This window comes from Artibeus jamaicensis, unplaced genomic scaffold (genome assembly GCF_021234435.1).
Source record: "Artibeus jamaicensis isolate MK-2021 breed Jamaican fruit bat unplaced genomic scaffold, CSHL_Jam_final contig_233, whole genome shotgun sequence".
NCBI classification, from domain to species: Eukaryota; Metazoa; Chordata; class Mammalia; order Chiroptera; family Phyllostomidae; genus Artibeus; species Artibeus jamaicensis.
This window is the reverse complement of record NW_026521486.1, coordinates 11,680,436-11,696,356: the sequence shown is the minus strand read 5'-3', so window position 1 is coordinate 11,696,356 and position 15,921 is coordinate 11,680,436. Positions and strand designations below refer to the sequence as shown.

Below are 15,921 nucleotides of genomic sequence, written 5' to 3'. Positions count from 1 at the left end.
TCAGGGAGTCCAGGCACCCCGCGGGGCCGTGTGGAAAGGAAAATAAGTCTTACCCTCAGAGGAGCTTCCATGTCAGTGGAGGGTGAGACAGAGGCCCAGAAGTAAATGCGTGTGAAGAAGAGTTCACAAGTGGGAATTAAAATACGGGGTCCTTTTTTCTGTAGATGAATTATTAGCCATAAGACTTTTGAATTGTTCTTAATTATTTCCATTGTAAAACTAGATGAAGGAGTAGGAGTGAAACTGACAAGCTTGATTTGAATATATTCCTCCTGGGGCTTGAATGAGAAAGTTTAGCTACTCTGAGCAGTTGGTACCTAGCCAGCACCAAAGAAGCGTAGTGGTGTTAGGGGTGGTGGTATATCTGCCAGCAGTCATCCCTATCTGGGTAGAATTTCTCTCGTCTCATCTACTTCTACCTACCCCAGCCCTTCACCCCACCCCATCTGACTGTGCTGTCAAGCCCACCAACTTCCTCAGATCTTTGAACTTTCTTATCCCTTAATGTTTTATTCTCAATAGATTGTCCTCTTTTCCTTCGTATTATTAGTAAGTAGTGTCCAATATCACAGAGTCCTCCAGCACATAGTTAGGAAACCATGTGGTAAAAATACAGATGCACATAGTGTGTGTCCTTGCTGGAGAGAGCTTGGAATGAAAACAGTGTTCTGGCTCTCCACTAAACATTTCCACCTGGCTGGCACTCAAGGGCCTCAGGCTCCTTGTGTCGTAAAGATCTCCACCTCTCCACAGCCAGAGCTGCTCCGTCCACGCTGTTCTCGGTGCAGTGGGTGGTGTGCAGCGTGGTCGTCTGAGCTGGAAGCACAGGGACACTCCGCTCCTCGCTCTCTCTCCCCAGCCAGCCCCTGCCCTTCTGGTGGATCCCAGATCCACCTCAGAAACGCAGCTTGTCTTCCCACATCACAGCGGTAGTCCAGCTTTCCGAGTGCTCACACACAGTTACGGTGATCCTGCTGACTTGTCTCTCTGCCACCAGTTTTCCCTCTTCTCATGTGTTCTTCACACACTGCTGGGGACAGTTCCCTCTGAGACAAGCGGACTGGACATTTTGGCAGGGCAAAACCCGAGTACCTTACCTGGCATTTAGGAAACTTGATTACTAGACCCCAAACTACCCTTACCTCCTGCTGCTCCTTCTCGGACCCTCCCCATTCCCCGACACTACAGCCTCTCACAGCGTTAGAGAGCAGAGACAGAAAGGAACGTAACACAATCCAAAAAGGTCTGCAAAATCACACAAGTAGATGGCACCATACGGAGCCCTTTACACGGTGTCCTTTGCCTGAAATGCCCTGTGCCTGCTCTGCCTAGCACAGGACACCTCGTGGTGTGCCGTCCCCACCTTCCCCGGGCAGGCCGGGCTCGCTTCTCAGGAGCTGCCACAGTTCTTTTTTCGTGAGCATCTTACAGCATTTTACCCCATTGTGCTCTGAGTTGCTTTTCATGTACGTATTTCACCCACTCAAATGCAGCCGCTGAACCCAGTCTTCCTAGTCTCCCTGGTGTGTGACATGGGTCCTGGCACAGGGTTATTGAACACACGCTGAACAGCTGAACTGAGTGGGCTCCCCCAGAGCAGTCAGAGCAGCTAGCAAGGTGTGTGTGTGCTGCAGAGAGCACTGGCCTGGGACTCAGACGCCCTGTGTCCCAGCTCCAGTGCCACCACTAGCTCTGTGACTTTGGGTAAGTCACTCAGTTTCTTCTTAAAGAGGGGGTTGGACTAAATGATCTCTGAGGCCCCTTCAACTTTTAAGTTCTATGACTCCGACCCCATTTCTTGGATCAGGAAACATGTTTCCTACTTTATAATATTCAGGATCAACTTAGCCAGCCAGTCATCCACATTACTTATTATTCAGACTGTCAGAAATAGTCTTCCAGTGCTAGCCAGAGATGCTTGACTAGGCTTATCAGGGACCACCGAGCCGTTCTTACCCCACGTCAGGACATCTCACTGCCCCTGTAGTGCCACCCCGCTGTTGGGTGGCCGGTCCTCCCCAGGAGGGAGCCCTCTGTGCTGGCCTGAGAGGACAACAGCAGGGAGGCAGGAGGAGAGGAGATTGTACTGTTGGCCTCCACATCCCACCAACATTACAGCCGCTGCCATGTGGGTTCTTGGTTGTAGACGTGTTCAGGGGACGATGCTCATATCGGTGAGAACTATGTTTTAAGCAGCTCATGTGCCAGTTCAAGGCTCCACTTCAAGTGCACTGCTGACCTTTAGGGTAGAAGGACTAGAGTTAGCAACTCAACAGGTACATTTGCCATAATCTCCATGTAATAAATCCTAGCCTATGAAAAGATTAAATAAATCTTTCCTAATGCTTTTTGATTGGCTTAATCAATAATTAATCATCTTTAGATGAGGCTGTAACTCGTGGAGTAGATATAATTGGATTAGCTGGAAAGGGGCAGTTGGGAAGCTTTGAAGAGATTAAAATGGCTGTCAGTCTCGTAATTAAACTGCCACAAACAAAAGCAATGGTGTTTTTACAAAAGAAGGGGGTTGAGGGGAGAGAGAGAAGGAAAGAAAAGGGAGGGAGAAAGTTAGAGATGGCCAGCTGATTTGAAATAAATCAATAAGTACTTATTTATCACTAGAGATTGGGGAGGCAAAAATCAAATTTGACGTGTTTATTCCATTGAACAAAAGCACGTATCAAATCAGCCATTTCATTGTATGCCTGGCCCACTGAGACAGGTGAAATTTTGGTAGCTTCAACTTCACTAAAACAAAACAAATCCACAAAAGGGAAAAAAAAGTTAATTATTAAAAACAGAAGAGACCTGCTCCTTGTCCTGAGCCCATTTAGACCTTGACTTTTCATACTTTTAATTGGCTTAGGAGGCTCGGCCTGTGTGAATGAAGTCTTTTATCTCCCTCTTTTTCTTTCCATGCCCCTTTCATCTTTCCTGTTACAAACACACAGAGAGCTTGAGGAAAAATACTTTGGTTTTTAAAGACTTTTCTTTTTAAAAGGATGTGGAGTGGGGAGGGAGGGAGGGGTGTGTGTGTGATGCTGGTGAATACTTTTTTTTTCTTTCTTTTATCTCTTTTTCCAGAGAGGAGTTGCTTAAACCAATGGGACTAAAACCTGATGGGACAATAACGCCTTTGGAGGAAGCACTCAGCCAGTACTCAGTCATCGAAGAGACCAGCTCTGACACGGACTAAAAGCATCACCTGCTCAACTCTCAATATTGCTTTTATCAGCATCTTTTCTCTGTAGCTCCAGGGGAATCTTTTCTCTAAAACATTTATGCCCTTGCTTTGGCTAGAAACACATTAACTGGTTTACTCATTGAGAATCCAGCATATTGAAGAGGTGACCTGTGTTTTTGCGATGCTGAGGCGTTCACACAGAGCTGCAGTTGGATGGAGTTGCAGGGCCCGCAGCGGCAGATAATGCCACCGCATCAGGACGGAACTGAAGGACTTCATTCTTGACAGCAACCCGGGCCGAATCTGGCAGATCCCTTTGCCAAGATTCTTCGCAGAAGATTCAGCTGCGTCCTTCCAGTCACTTGTGTGAGCTGCCCCTTCTGAATCTCTCCAGCAGGCGGAGGCGCGTGAGAAGCAGAATGAGCTGCTGAATAAGGGCTGAGGCAAGTGACCTGTTAGATCAGGACCGACCACAGGGAAGCCGAGCAGCTGCTCCGTGAACCGAGCCCCCTTCTTCATTTCAGTTTTGTATAAATAAATAGAAATGCACAGACACACACACACAGCCCCAGACTTGCAAACTGATTACACTCTAAAAGTTTGTATGTCACTGATCTAGAACTTCAGAATACATTTCTCCCTATAAAGAGTTATAAATGATGGTTTAGTTCTGAGGCAGCTACAAATGCCTATTTATTCCCTCACGTACCTGAACACTAGTACCATAGAACTGAACCCCCATCTGTATCGTTGCATGGGGAGCATGCATTCTGAGGTCTAACTCGGGGTGTCAGGAACACACATCCTCCAGCCCAACAGAGGGAGTGGGGACTCCTGAGTACTGGGAGTTCTCCTGTGGCCTCTGCCAGGGCTGGGGTGGTCAGCAGCACCCTTCTGTACATACAGGTCATTCGTACGTCGCGTTTTAAATTGGGGACTGTGTGTGTGCTGGCGTGTGCGTGTTCTACCTTTCTACCGTATGATCAGTTTAATGGTAACCTTATTTATTGAGAAGAAACACAAATTGTTACTGTTAAACTGATTCAGGCTGTTTATTTTTACTTTTAAAATTGGTCATATGAAGAAGTAGAAAATGAATCAGTGAGCCTAGTTAATCAGTGGCTAAAGTTGAAAAGGGGTTGGTTTCCTTTTATATATGTATGTATGTTTGTATACATACATATATACACATAGATAATGTGCTTAACCACTGCCTTTTAAAACTTTAAATTAAATAAAACATTGGGGTTGATTCAATTTAGCCATCTGTGTGTGTTTCTTTACAGATACATGGGATAAACAACACTATTTCACAGTTCATGCTTTTTTCAAGTGCTTTTACATCCATTGTCTCACTTACCATAGTAGCCTTTTTAAGGATAGGTACATGGAATGTAAGTGAAAAATGTCATTTATCCAGAAGTCACTTCTCTGGCAAAACAGCAAATCAGGAATTGTTTTTAAATGCCTTTGAGCTGCCAAAAGAAATGTCAAACATTTGTTGCAGTTTATTCACAGGAGAAAGCCTCAAGAATTTCTTTTTGCCTCTTTGCTAAAATTTGCATATATTTTGAACATGTTTAGTTATCTGGCTTTCAAGTCCACAGAAAAATAGCAAAGGAGGAGTGCTGGCTGGAAGGCAGGCTACTGAAAACTAGACAGGAAGCAGCGAAAAGGAACTCCCTAATCCAGGTGTCACAAGTCTGGGCAGCCTGTGTCCCAAGGGACACTCCTGTTGACCTAGAAAGCGTCTGTGCGACACTATGGCCCAGGGCTAATCCTCATAGTGATAACCGTGAGTTTCTTCAGAGAATAAACCCAGAACACTATTAACAAAACTACAAAGAATACGATGCGTTTTAGGATTTTCATCCAAAAACAGTTGGGAATAGAAGTTGGTAGTGGACTTGTTCTTTAACAACAGTAAATAGAATGAAACTTGGCAGTTTATAGTTCTAGATCAAGTGAAAAAGCCTAGAAAAGAATAATTCAAGATTTTTATTACTTTATTCTACAAGTTCAGTTTTAAAGTATTTTTGTAATTTCTACAACCCAATAATTTTGGCATGAGTGTTGGCCCACCTACACGAAGACACGTTTAATGAAACAGCGTGGCTCACGCAGAGTCGGGTTTGAACAGTCTTATTTAAGTAGCTGTGCGCTTATGCTTTCCAAGGATTCTGCTTCATTTTCCATTTCCCCGCACTGGGCAGTCAGTTTTGATTTTGATGAAAGAATTTGCAGCGGGAGAGGTTCATGGTGACCTCACTCTGCACACGGAAAGAGCTGACATCTGTTGTGTGCTTACTTTGTGCTGGGTTGTCCATGTCTATTATCTTATGTAACCGCATCACATCTCAGAGATCATCTCCAGAGAGCGTGTTACGCAGCACCACGCAGCACGTCTGTCCAACTCCAGGCGGCCTGATCCCTAGCCACCCTCCTTCCCCTTCACCACACTGCCCACCTGGGGTCCGCCTTGCCCCCTTATGACTCTGGAATGCTGGAAGAGTGGTAATTCTCAGGCCATTTAAAGCAATAACTATTTCAGCAGAACCAGATTAAAGAACTTCATAAGCAGGAGGTGACCTGGTGTTGACGTGTGAGTTGGGAAGCTTGCTCAGTAGCGCATCACTAGCAGGGGCCCAGAGTACTTGAGGTCAGAGGCCAGGGCTGCAGGCTCTGCAGACGTCTGCCTGGCTTGCTGGCCTGCAGTGGGGACGATGAGAAAGCACCAGCCATCTGCACTCTACGGGCCCTGTCCCAACATCCTTCCTGACCTTGGAAATGGTATGGAGGGGTGTGTCCTAAAATGGGGCACTTGAGCTGCCGCTTGGGAGTAACAACAGACACCTGAGACCCTTTTACATACCCAGTGGTCCTGGGAGGCGGGCAGGACAGATGTCACCCCTCCTTTACATACAAGGACACAGGCTGATAAGCTACAAGTACGAAGTATCCCCTGACTACCACTGGTCTTGCCCCCTCCTCGTCCTGGGGGTCACCTGCATTGACTTCCCTCCTTGCCCACCCGCCTCGACTATAAAAGTAAATATATGTTCATTGTGAAAAGTTTGGAAAAATGCAGAAAATAATTTTAAAAAATAATTCACCTGAAACCCCACCACCCTGAGATAAATCACTGTTAATGTTTTAGTGTGTTTCTGTCCTGTGTTTTTTCTATGCATATATAATTTATTTTACTACAAGATGGGAATCATGCTGTATTTACAGATTTGTATCCTGCTTTTCTTCTTTAATATATTGTGAGCATTTTCCCATGTCAATAAATATTCTTCAAAAACTAATGGCTACATGATGTTCCATTATATGAATTGCAGTAAACACTGCTAATCGCTCACCCACTGTTACTCTTCACTAACAGAAGACATTATGATCGCGCCCTGCCCCCACCCAAAAAAGAGAAAGGTTCCTGCTCCCTCCTGGAAGGCAGCATGCGCCCTGTGGGTGCCGAAGGCCCGGCGGGAAGTAGGAACAGCACCAGGAAGAACAGGTTTGCCTTGCCCTGTGACCCGGGTCTCGCAGAGGCCTCCACGGCACGGATCATACCAGATTTAATTCCCCGGGTGATTCTTAGCTTTTGTCAAGGAGAGGTACTTGAGAAAAGCAGGTGATCCAGGTGACTTAAAACAGTCAACATGTCAAAAAAAAAAAGTATCAGTCGTGTTTACTGCTGTTCTGGTTATCAGCAGTTACTGTCTTGGGGATGCTCTTCACTGTGACTTCAGAGGTGGAGGAGGGATGAGTCATTCTTCAAGAACAGGGCAACACCCGTCAGGACAGGCAGTTGGGTGTGTGGCGGGCACCACATGGAGGACAAGGAATAAATGAGTGGTGTTCCAGGGACATGGGGGTGGGAGAGGGAGGGGTTTTAACACCTGCCAAGTGAGAAGTTTCAAAGACAGGGAGAGACTTCTAGAGAAGGGCCTGAGGAGGGCATACGAATGTTGCTGTGTAAAATGCACACTTTTTGCCCAATTTTTTTACGGAAAAATAAGGATGCTTATACATGGGTAGTACTAATTCCACATTTATATAAATCTTTCCAATTCTTTAAAAAATTTCTTGTACCTGCCCTGGCTGGTGTGGCTCAGTGGATTGAGTGCTGGCCTGTGAACCAAGGGGTCTCCGGTTCAATTCCCAGCCAGGGCACATGTCGGGGTTGTGGGCTGGGTCCCCAGTGGCAGGTGCATGAGAGGCAACCACACATTGATGTTTCCCTTTCTTTCTCCTTCCTTTCCCCTCTTTAAAAGTAAATAAAATCTCTTTTTTTTTAATAAAAACTACTCACATCATAATATATTGAAAATAAATGGCTTTATAACCCAAAAACAAGTATCTAAATATAACTGATTAAAAAACTAAAAAGATTTTTTTCCTGAAAGTTTAGTCCAAAAACATGAGTGTGCATTAAACAAAATACGGTGTTACGCTGAACCCCTGCACCAGGTCTTCAACAAGCATCAGAACAGCCTTTCTAAAGGGGGAGTGGTGATTAAGCCTCGGTGTCCAAAATCATTCATTGTATAGAGTGGATCGCCTTTCCTGTGCATCTAGAATGGTGTTAGTTATGTTCTTGTCTCTCCCCAGGGGAGAGAAAAAAATAGTCACTCCAGTTATTTTCTGAGCTCTGGTTCAGAAGAAACCTGGCTGAGAAAGGCTGTCCTAAAGGGAAAGTGAAGCTGCTCTCAAGGCATCCAGATCAGACTTGTGTTTCCTTTTCCCGGCAGCACAGGGAAGATGCCAGGCCACAGGCTCCAGCTGTACCCAGGTCTCAGAGGCCTTGGCCTCCCCCACGCGGGACCCAGCGGTTACAGCTGCGTGCATCGACGGAGCAGGCCCTGTGCTGAGCACCTTACACACACTTTCTAACTTCGTAACAGTCTTACTATTGTAATAACTCCCACTGTTCAGATGAGAAAACTAAAGCGTGAAGATGGTAGTCCTGTAAGACACGCAGCCAGCAGTCAGCAAAATTTGACTCAAACCTGTTTTAAATCCTGCACTATGCATTGCTTTTGCCATTAGAGAAAACTGTAGTACAGCCTTAATTTATTTGGGAGAAAACAACTTCAGAAGGGACTGAAATGGGGAAAACAGGATGGGGACCACAGTTGTAGCCCAGCATCCGTGCTCCATTGGCATCTCTCTGCAGCACAGAGAGCCCCATCCACGCGCCAGCTCACCGGTCCACGTGAATGTGTCCGGTAAACAGTTATTAGGCATCTACTACATTCCAGGCTCTGCTCAAGATGCTCATGCAAACATGACCAAAAGCCCCTGGGCCCAGACATCCACAACCAGAGCCGGTTACAAAGGGCCACGGATGCCAGGAGGACTTCAGGTTCAGGTGACCCAGACGTAGGAGCTCCATCCAGGCAGGAGCTCATGTGCGAGAGAAGACAGCTGCCACCAGAAGAACTGGCTCAGGCCGAAGTTCAGGGACAAGAGGTTCTTGACGCTTACAGAACACAGGCAGCTGAGTGTGACTGAAACAGGGGCATCCTGTGTCTCATGATGGGACAGACACCTGACAGGCAGTGTGGGAAGGACACGACCAGAAAGATGGCTCTGGCTGCAGTATGGAGAGTAGACTGGAGGAGGAGTAGACAGAGCAGAGACGGGGGTGAGGGGTTGGGGGGGGAAGGCTGCTGCATCAGCCCCCTCGAGGGGTCAGCAGGGCCGACTGGAGCACTGGCAGGACGCGTATGTGAAGGGGATGGAGTCGAGGGACACTTAAATGCAGAGTAAGCACAAGTGGGTGTGCAGAAAAGAGAAAGCTCATTTAAACTCAGTCATCGATGAACTTGAGGAAAAGATACTCTGAACACTAGCTTCCCGACCTGTGAACTAAGCAACTTTGGTTTGGGGAGCATAAGGGGGCGACTACGTGTTAGTTCAAGGAATGCGCAAATTTGCACGGTCACCAAGCATTTACACGGCGAACAGTGTCTTGGACATCAATTACTATTTTACAAACACTGACTATAGACACATGTAGATGTGATGAATGAAAGTTTATTTATAAGCATTACTCAATTCAGACTATTCTTGTGCCTGTCTGTTTTGACTGTATTTTCTCAATCAAAATATACTATTGATAAATAGCTATCAGGTGGAAAGGAGATTCACAGGCCCAAGCTTTAAAAACCTCGCACGATTGGAAAGCTTAGAATGCTTGGTAGGTACCCCGCACCAGGGACTCACGGCGGACTGCACAGCACGGAGAGAATGCCGCGGTGCTTTCTGCTTAGCAAGAGGACAAGCAGCCAAGCTGTGGGAAGAGTGGAGATACTGTGGGGTCTCTTCCCACCAAGCCTAGGTCTATGTATCACACAGGAATACACACCGAGGCATTTATGAAATTCTTTCTTCATGATCCATGATCATTTCCAAGCATAAAGTTTTGTTTTCAAAGTGTGAAAAAAAACTAAGTGATTTTTCTTATTCTTACTTTTTTCTCCTGTAACAATTCTAATTCCCTCCTCCTTTACCCTCTACCTCAAGACAGAGGATAAGCTCACTAGGAAAACATGGACTTGGGAAAGAAAAATACATATTGATAAATGTAAAACACCGCTACCTCATTTTACCCAAAACAAACACTCTTGAAAGTAAAAATGTTACTATGGCTTAATATCTGGGATTTCTATGTGGTTAAAAATAAAATTGCTATCGTAGTATCAAACGAATCCATTTTTATACCAAAAGTACATGAAGCAATGGAAATTAATGAAGTAAATTTTATACTAAAAATGTATGTAAACCACACAAGGTCACCAACTGTTCAACAGTGAAAATGAAGAGCGAGAAAGAGAAAGGAGGGGAGACTCTATGAGCCAGAAAGAACGTTTTCGAGCAAGAAGAAATGGAAAGTAATTGTAATTGGAGACACTGCTGGTTAAACAGAGACGTCTGAACACCTGCGTTTACCTTGCGCCCCCTGAATGCCCAGTGAATGGGCAGTGAGTGGATGTCTTCGGTAAGGCTCAGGCCCAGCAGGACAAGGAGGATGAGAAAGGAAATGACAGCAGCAAAGAACCGTCAACGGAATTTTGGAAACTCGAAATTAGATGAGCAAAGGGATAATTGACACAGAAGACACTCGGTACTGAAAAAATTAAAGCCTACGAAAGCAAGCAGTTCTCCGCGACCAGCTGGGTGCCTACAACTCAACTCAGTTTTCACGCCTGGAGGTACATCGGAGCCCAGAGGTTGAGGGCTCAGTCCCAGGAGACCGCACCCAACCCTCCATCTCTGACGCTGGGCCCAAGCCCCGGTGGTCATCTGCGCTATGGACCAACTAGCTGTAGAGAGGAGGAGCCAACAAGCCCCTCTCCTTGGGTTCCACTGCTTTGCTAGAGCAACTCACAGAACTGAGAAACGCCTTTTACTTACGGGCTCACGCATTTGTTGTAAAAGCACACAACTCAGGAGCAGCCATGTGGAGGAGATGCACCGGGCACGGTGTGGGGAAGGGTCTGGAGCCCCCGCGCCCCCTCCGGGACCCCAGTCCCCCGCGGCACCTCCCCCGTTCACCAACCCAGAAGTTCTCGGAACCCCCACCCTTCTGGGGTTTTATAGAGACTTTAACAGGACAGGCACAACTGATTAAGTCACTGGCCATTAGCAATTGATTCAACCTGACCCTCCACCCCAGAGGTCAAGGGGTGGGACAGAAGGTTCCAAGCCTCTAATCACCTGGTTGGTTCTTCTGGCAACCAGCCCCCATCCAAAATTCACCTCAACAATGTAACAAATATACTTTATCACTTTCATCAGCAAGTTCCAAGGGTTTTAGGAGCTCTGTGCAAGAGATGGGACAAAGACCAAATATATATATATATATATATATATATATATATATATATATTATATATATATATATTTATTTATTTATTTATTATAAATAGCAACATCGCAGCTTGCTATCATCATCATCAAGCAAAGAGATAACAGTGGGACGTGAACTGTGAGTCCCACTTGAAGGTAAACCTCCGGAGAGAGTTACAAGTCCTTCAGCAGTAACCCTCTCCCCCTGGGACGTGGTCCTGTGTGTTTCCCTGAAGAAGCCTGCCCTGCCTTCTCATTGCTTCTCCACCTCGGGTGCCTCTTTTGCTGTACACCGTTGCTTGCTCCAAGGCAAAACACAGGACAGGAAAGAAGACAGATGTAAATACTAGACATTATCTCACTTAATGCATCGTCAAACTGCAGGAATTCTTACCCCTTTGAACCGATGAGAAAACTGCGACTCAGAACAATAAAGTCACTTGTCCAAAGTCACAAAGCTCGAATTGGCAGACCAGGAATTTCACGCCTGTCTGTATGACCCAAAATTATGTTTTACAAACCCTCCCTGTCTAATGAGTTCATTGGCAGCTGATTCTTCAGAAACCCATACCAAATCCTGGCTTCCTCCCCCGTCGCTGGCAAGCAGGTGAGAAGGGAGGGAGGGGGGAATCTGTCATTAACCAGCTTCCACTTCTCACCTTGAAGTTCTCAGGAATAATAAGAATAATTAAATGCAATAAGTATTTACTCTGTGACACTCGGGACTTTACGTGATAAGTCTCACTGTAGTCCTTCCCACAACTGTAAGGCGTCACCACTGTCATTACTCCTCAGTGACAGGTGGGAATGGAGGCCCAGAGGTCGCCTGGCCAGCAGCTGAGCCCGTCTCAAACACGAACTCGGGCAGACCCCAAGCCCTCCGCCGTCAGGGGGAGCGTCCCTGGGCTCCGCAGCCGGCCCCGCCTGCCTCTGCGCATCCGCATCTCACCCCTGGAGCCTTTCTGAGCTTCCCTCGGCTTCATTTCGTCTTCAGCTGGGAATGGCGAATACCGTGAGTCTGAATACCGTGGCAGATTCCAGCCACCCATGTGGCCCACATATCCCATCCCGGGCTCCTCAGAATCGGTCCCATCCAGCATTTGCCTCGAGCACCCAGTGGCCGCTGGTCTGTGGCTCCCAGCAGTGCGGTGGTGGGAAGGTTCCCAGGCTCCCTCGCCCTCAGTACACAGGCAGGGGGGCCCTGGCTCCCAGAGCTGTGCTAGCAGACCTGGTGTATGTCAAAGCCAGGCCCCTCGAGCTCAGGCCTCACCTGCTCCCTCCCCAGAGGCACAACCAGCCTGGTCACAAGGGGAGGCCCCATTTGGGGGGCCCCTCCCTGAACGGGCGTGTTCCATCCTCTGCTCTCTCATCACAGCTAATGATCATCACATGAATATTGTGCCTGAGGTTTCTGAGGGGCACCACTCTCGGAGGGAGCGAGCCCTCTCCACTGGCCTAGCCCCACTCCCCACTCACCCCTCCCGCCCTCTGCACTCTCCCCTGCATCTGCCGGCCCGACATCCGGATGCACACAGGTAGCCTGTGGGTGGCCCTGGCCACCTCCAGAAAACACAGTGAGAGAGTCCTCTCCACCACCCTGCCCTCTGCCATCCTGAAAGAGCAGGCCGCAGGCCTCCTGGTGTCCGTATTTCTGAAACAGAAGCAAAAGGAAAAAGTCCCTACTAAGGGGCAGGCCACCATTCCGGGCCTGGCCTGGCCTGGCCAACTTGGTTTACACGCTCTTCACAGTAAGGAGAGGAGGGAGTTGCCCATGGAGTGGCTGCGTTGGTGGGAGAAGCCCCTCCCTTTTTCCTTGGTGTCAATTAGCATAATTTAAAAGGCAAAGGGGGGGAAAACTGGGTGTCTGTGTGACTGCTTTCACGCTTTGAACTTTTCCATCCTTTGGGGCTGGCGACGGCCAAGTGACCCATATTTAAAAAGCATTTACAATAAAATGATGCACTTTCTTTTGTGCCATCAGCTTCCCCGATGAAAAGCAAAAATGTTTTAAAATTGTCGCTTTTTGTCAGCGGTAATGACTGTGCTATATTTCAGCTCGTCCCCCTTGTGGGCACAGAAAGGCGAGGGTAATAAAGGGCACAGCTGTGGACACTTTATGGCCTGCTTGGGGGGTGGCGGGGAGGGGGGTGGAGGCAAGAAACAGATTGACTGCCTGTCAACAAATGCAGCTGGGAAGAGAAAGCCCTTAAAGACCTCTGCAACTTAAAGTCCAAGATAAATGATGTTCCTATTTGGAAAGGGAAAAAAATGGAGGTGGAATTCAATAAAGGCGGACTGAAAAGAGGAGGGTTCCAAAGGCCTTTCTCTGCAGCTAGGCAGCTCCCAAGAGAAATGAGCAAAAGTGGCCCTGGGTGGGGGGGGCGGGGTGAGCAGTCCAGAGACACAACAAAGCCACGGCCTGGCAAAGCTGGGCTCCAGGGAGCTCCGCCAGGTAGGGGGTGGGGGCGGGCTGGCGGAGAGACTTCCCCCGGGAAACTCTGGCACACTTCTACCTCCAGGCCACTTGGGCCTTGCATTTGGGGAAAAGGCAGAAAAGCAAGAGATGACCCACCCTGGGTGAGGCTGGGTGGAGTAATGACAGAAAACGCTGCGGCGGGGAAAAGGGTGGGGGTGAAGACCAGATGCACTGACCAGCTTTGAGGAGCTCCTTGCAGCCCTTGATGGCTTATGAAACACCCTGGGAGGCAAGATGGGAGCCCCAGCCCCCACTGTACAGAGACGGAAACCTAAGGTTCAAGGAGGCGAGTGAAGAGGCAGCCGTCACCCCCAGGAGCCTCTGTCTCCTCCTCACACATGCCACCGCCTCTGGGGGCCGGTCACCTCCGGGAGCGAACAGACAAACGCTGCTTCGCAGGAGACGCGTGGGAGAAGCCTCCAGAAAGGAGTCACTGACTGTTCGGGCACCAGAACTCCCCTCGGATGGCGGTGGGTTAAACCAACTTGAAAGCGAGTTGTGTCCCTGAGTTCGCAAGGACCGGAAACCTCCGCTCAGTCTGGCTTCCAGAGAAGGAAATGCGTTGCTTTCTCATAAAAAACAGAAGCCCAAGGTGGCGATTCGGCAGCTCCGTGAGGACTAAGGAGACTGTTCCGTCATCTTATCTCATTTACATGAAGTACAAACCAGGCAGCCAATCTGCACAGGCAGGAGAAAGGGCAGCAGTGACCCTGGCAGGTTCGTTCGTGCCTGGAAGAGAGCATGCCATGCCGAGGGCTCGAGGGGCACCGCGTTTACGAGATATGCACTTCCCTACACTTACGTTTTATCTCCAGGTTTTAAAAACACAGCCTCTGGCCCTGACTGGTGTGGCTCAGTAGGTTGGAGTTTCATCCCATAACCATAAAAGTCGCAGGTTCGATTCCCAGTCAGGACGCACACCTAGGTTGTGGGTTTGATCCCAGGTCTGGGCACATACGGGAGGCAACCAATTGCTGCTTCTCTCGCATCGACGTTTGCCCTCTCCCTTCCTCTCTCTAAAAAAGCAATGGAAAAATGTCCTTGGGTGAGAATTAAAAAAAAAAAACAGTCTCTGGAGTCATACAAGCTTGGATGTGACTCCTTGATGTAACAATGACTTGAACCTCAGTTTTTCATCTATGCTATGGAGATGAAATACGCATGCAGTAGGGTCTTGTAGGCATCAAATGAGAGAATGCATTGATGTGCTCAGTCCCATACTAGGCACATAGTAAGTGATCAATAAATAGTATCTGTTATTGTTATTAAGATTATTATTAACAACAATGACAGTGCCTTCTCAGGCATTGAAGGTACTGGGTCGGAGGGGCCTCAGGGGCAGAGTTAGCCGTCTCAGGGGCCTTGGTGACAGGGATTTCCTTGCAACGAGCTGGACTAGGCCACGAAGAAAACAGCAGGTGCCACAGGGTCGCCCAGACCAGCGCTTCTCAGACTTCACTGGACGTCCTGGGCCTCCGGCTCACAGGCAGATTCTGACTCGCTGGGGCTGGGCGGGCAGGAGTCTGCATTTTCTGCAAAGGCCGCAATGAAGCCAGTGATACCTGCCGGTCTGCAGACCATGCCGCATAGCAAGGCTCTCCGTCCCAGTGAATACGTGAGTCGGAGGAATCTGAGAGAAATCTGGGGTGAGAGGGGTAGTTTCTCACACACGGTGGGGACAGGCCTGGCATACAACGTGGTACAGCTGCTAAAATAACTCCTGTCTCCATAATGCACACGGTGGTTCTGCTCCCAGAGGCAACCCTACTGCCATGCCCGCCACGTGGAATGATTCTCTTTTTCAGTTGAAAATGTGAGGCTGGCAAACTGTGGAAGAGAAGAAGGAGAAGGAGAAGAAGAGGAAGAGGAGAAGGAGGAGGAGGAGGAGGAGAAGAAGAAAGAAGAAGAAGAAGAAAGGCACTTGAAAATTTCAGGAAGTAGAAACTTATGCACAAAAAAAGTAATGAAAGGCAAATACTGGACTCTGTGATGAAGAATAGTTATTGATTAAAAAAATTTTAGAATCAATGAATCAACAAAGTCTGGAAGGCTTAAGTATCATTACTGAACACAATGTAAATGTATCAATCTCAACGATGCAAAAATAAAAGTTTGAAAAGAGGAAGTGGGAAGAAAAGAATTGAAGGGAAGCCTCAATTTAGGAAGTGATGAGTCACAATATTGCTAAAACGCTATTATAGTTTACAGAGATTACTAGAAAGAGGACAGACCGCTGCCTCGTTCCCAATTCATTCCTGTCCGTGGCACAAAGTTTTCAACAAATACTGGGTAAATGAGAGGGGACCAGAGAATGCTGAAGCCTGCAGCCACCTTCAGGTCCATCCAGTCCACTCCCTTACTTACAGATGTCGGAACTGAGGTCCAGAGAGGGGTGGGAACTTGCCCA

At 47.8% G+C, this 15,921-nt stretch overlaps 1 protein-coding gene across 5 annotated transcripts in view; it reads left to right on the top strand.

Annotated features, from left to right (window-relative positions):
- RIC8B (RIC8 guanine nucleotide exchange factor B) overlaps positions 1-4,997 on the top strand; it is a 102,175-nt gene extending 97,178 nt beyond the window's left edge. For 2 of the 5 annotated variants that reach the window (XR_005084538.2, XR_005084537.2), the window contains exon 13: positions 3,085-3,173. Coding sequence is in view for 2 of the 5 variants with exons in the window: in XM_037160126.2 (XP_037016021.2) it covers positions 3,085-3,196 (112 nt within the window). In the remaining 3 variants the exon portion in view is untranslated. Of the gene's footprint in view, positions 1-3,084 lie in introns of all 5 variants that reach the window. The other 3 variants (XM_037160126.2, XM_037160129.2, XM_037160128.2) reach the window with 2 other exon arrangements.
- Positions 4,998-15,921: the final 10,924 nt, after the last annotated feature.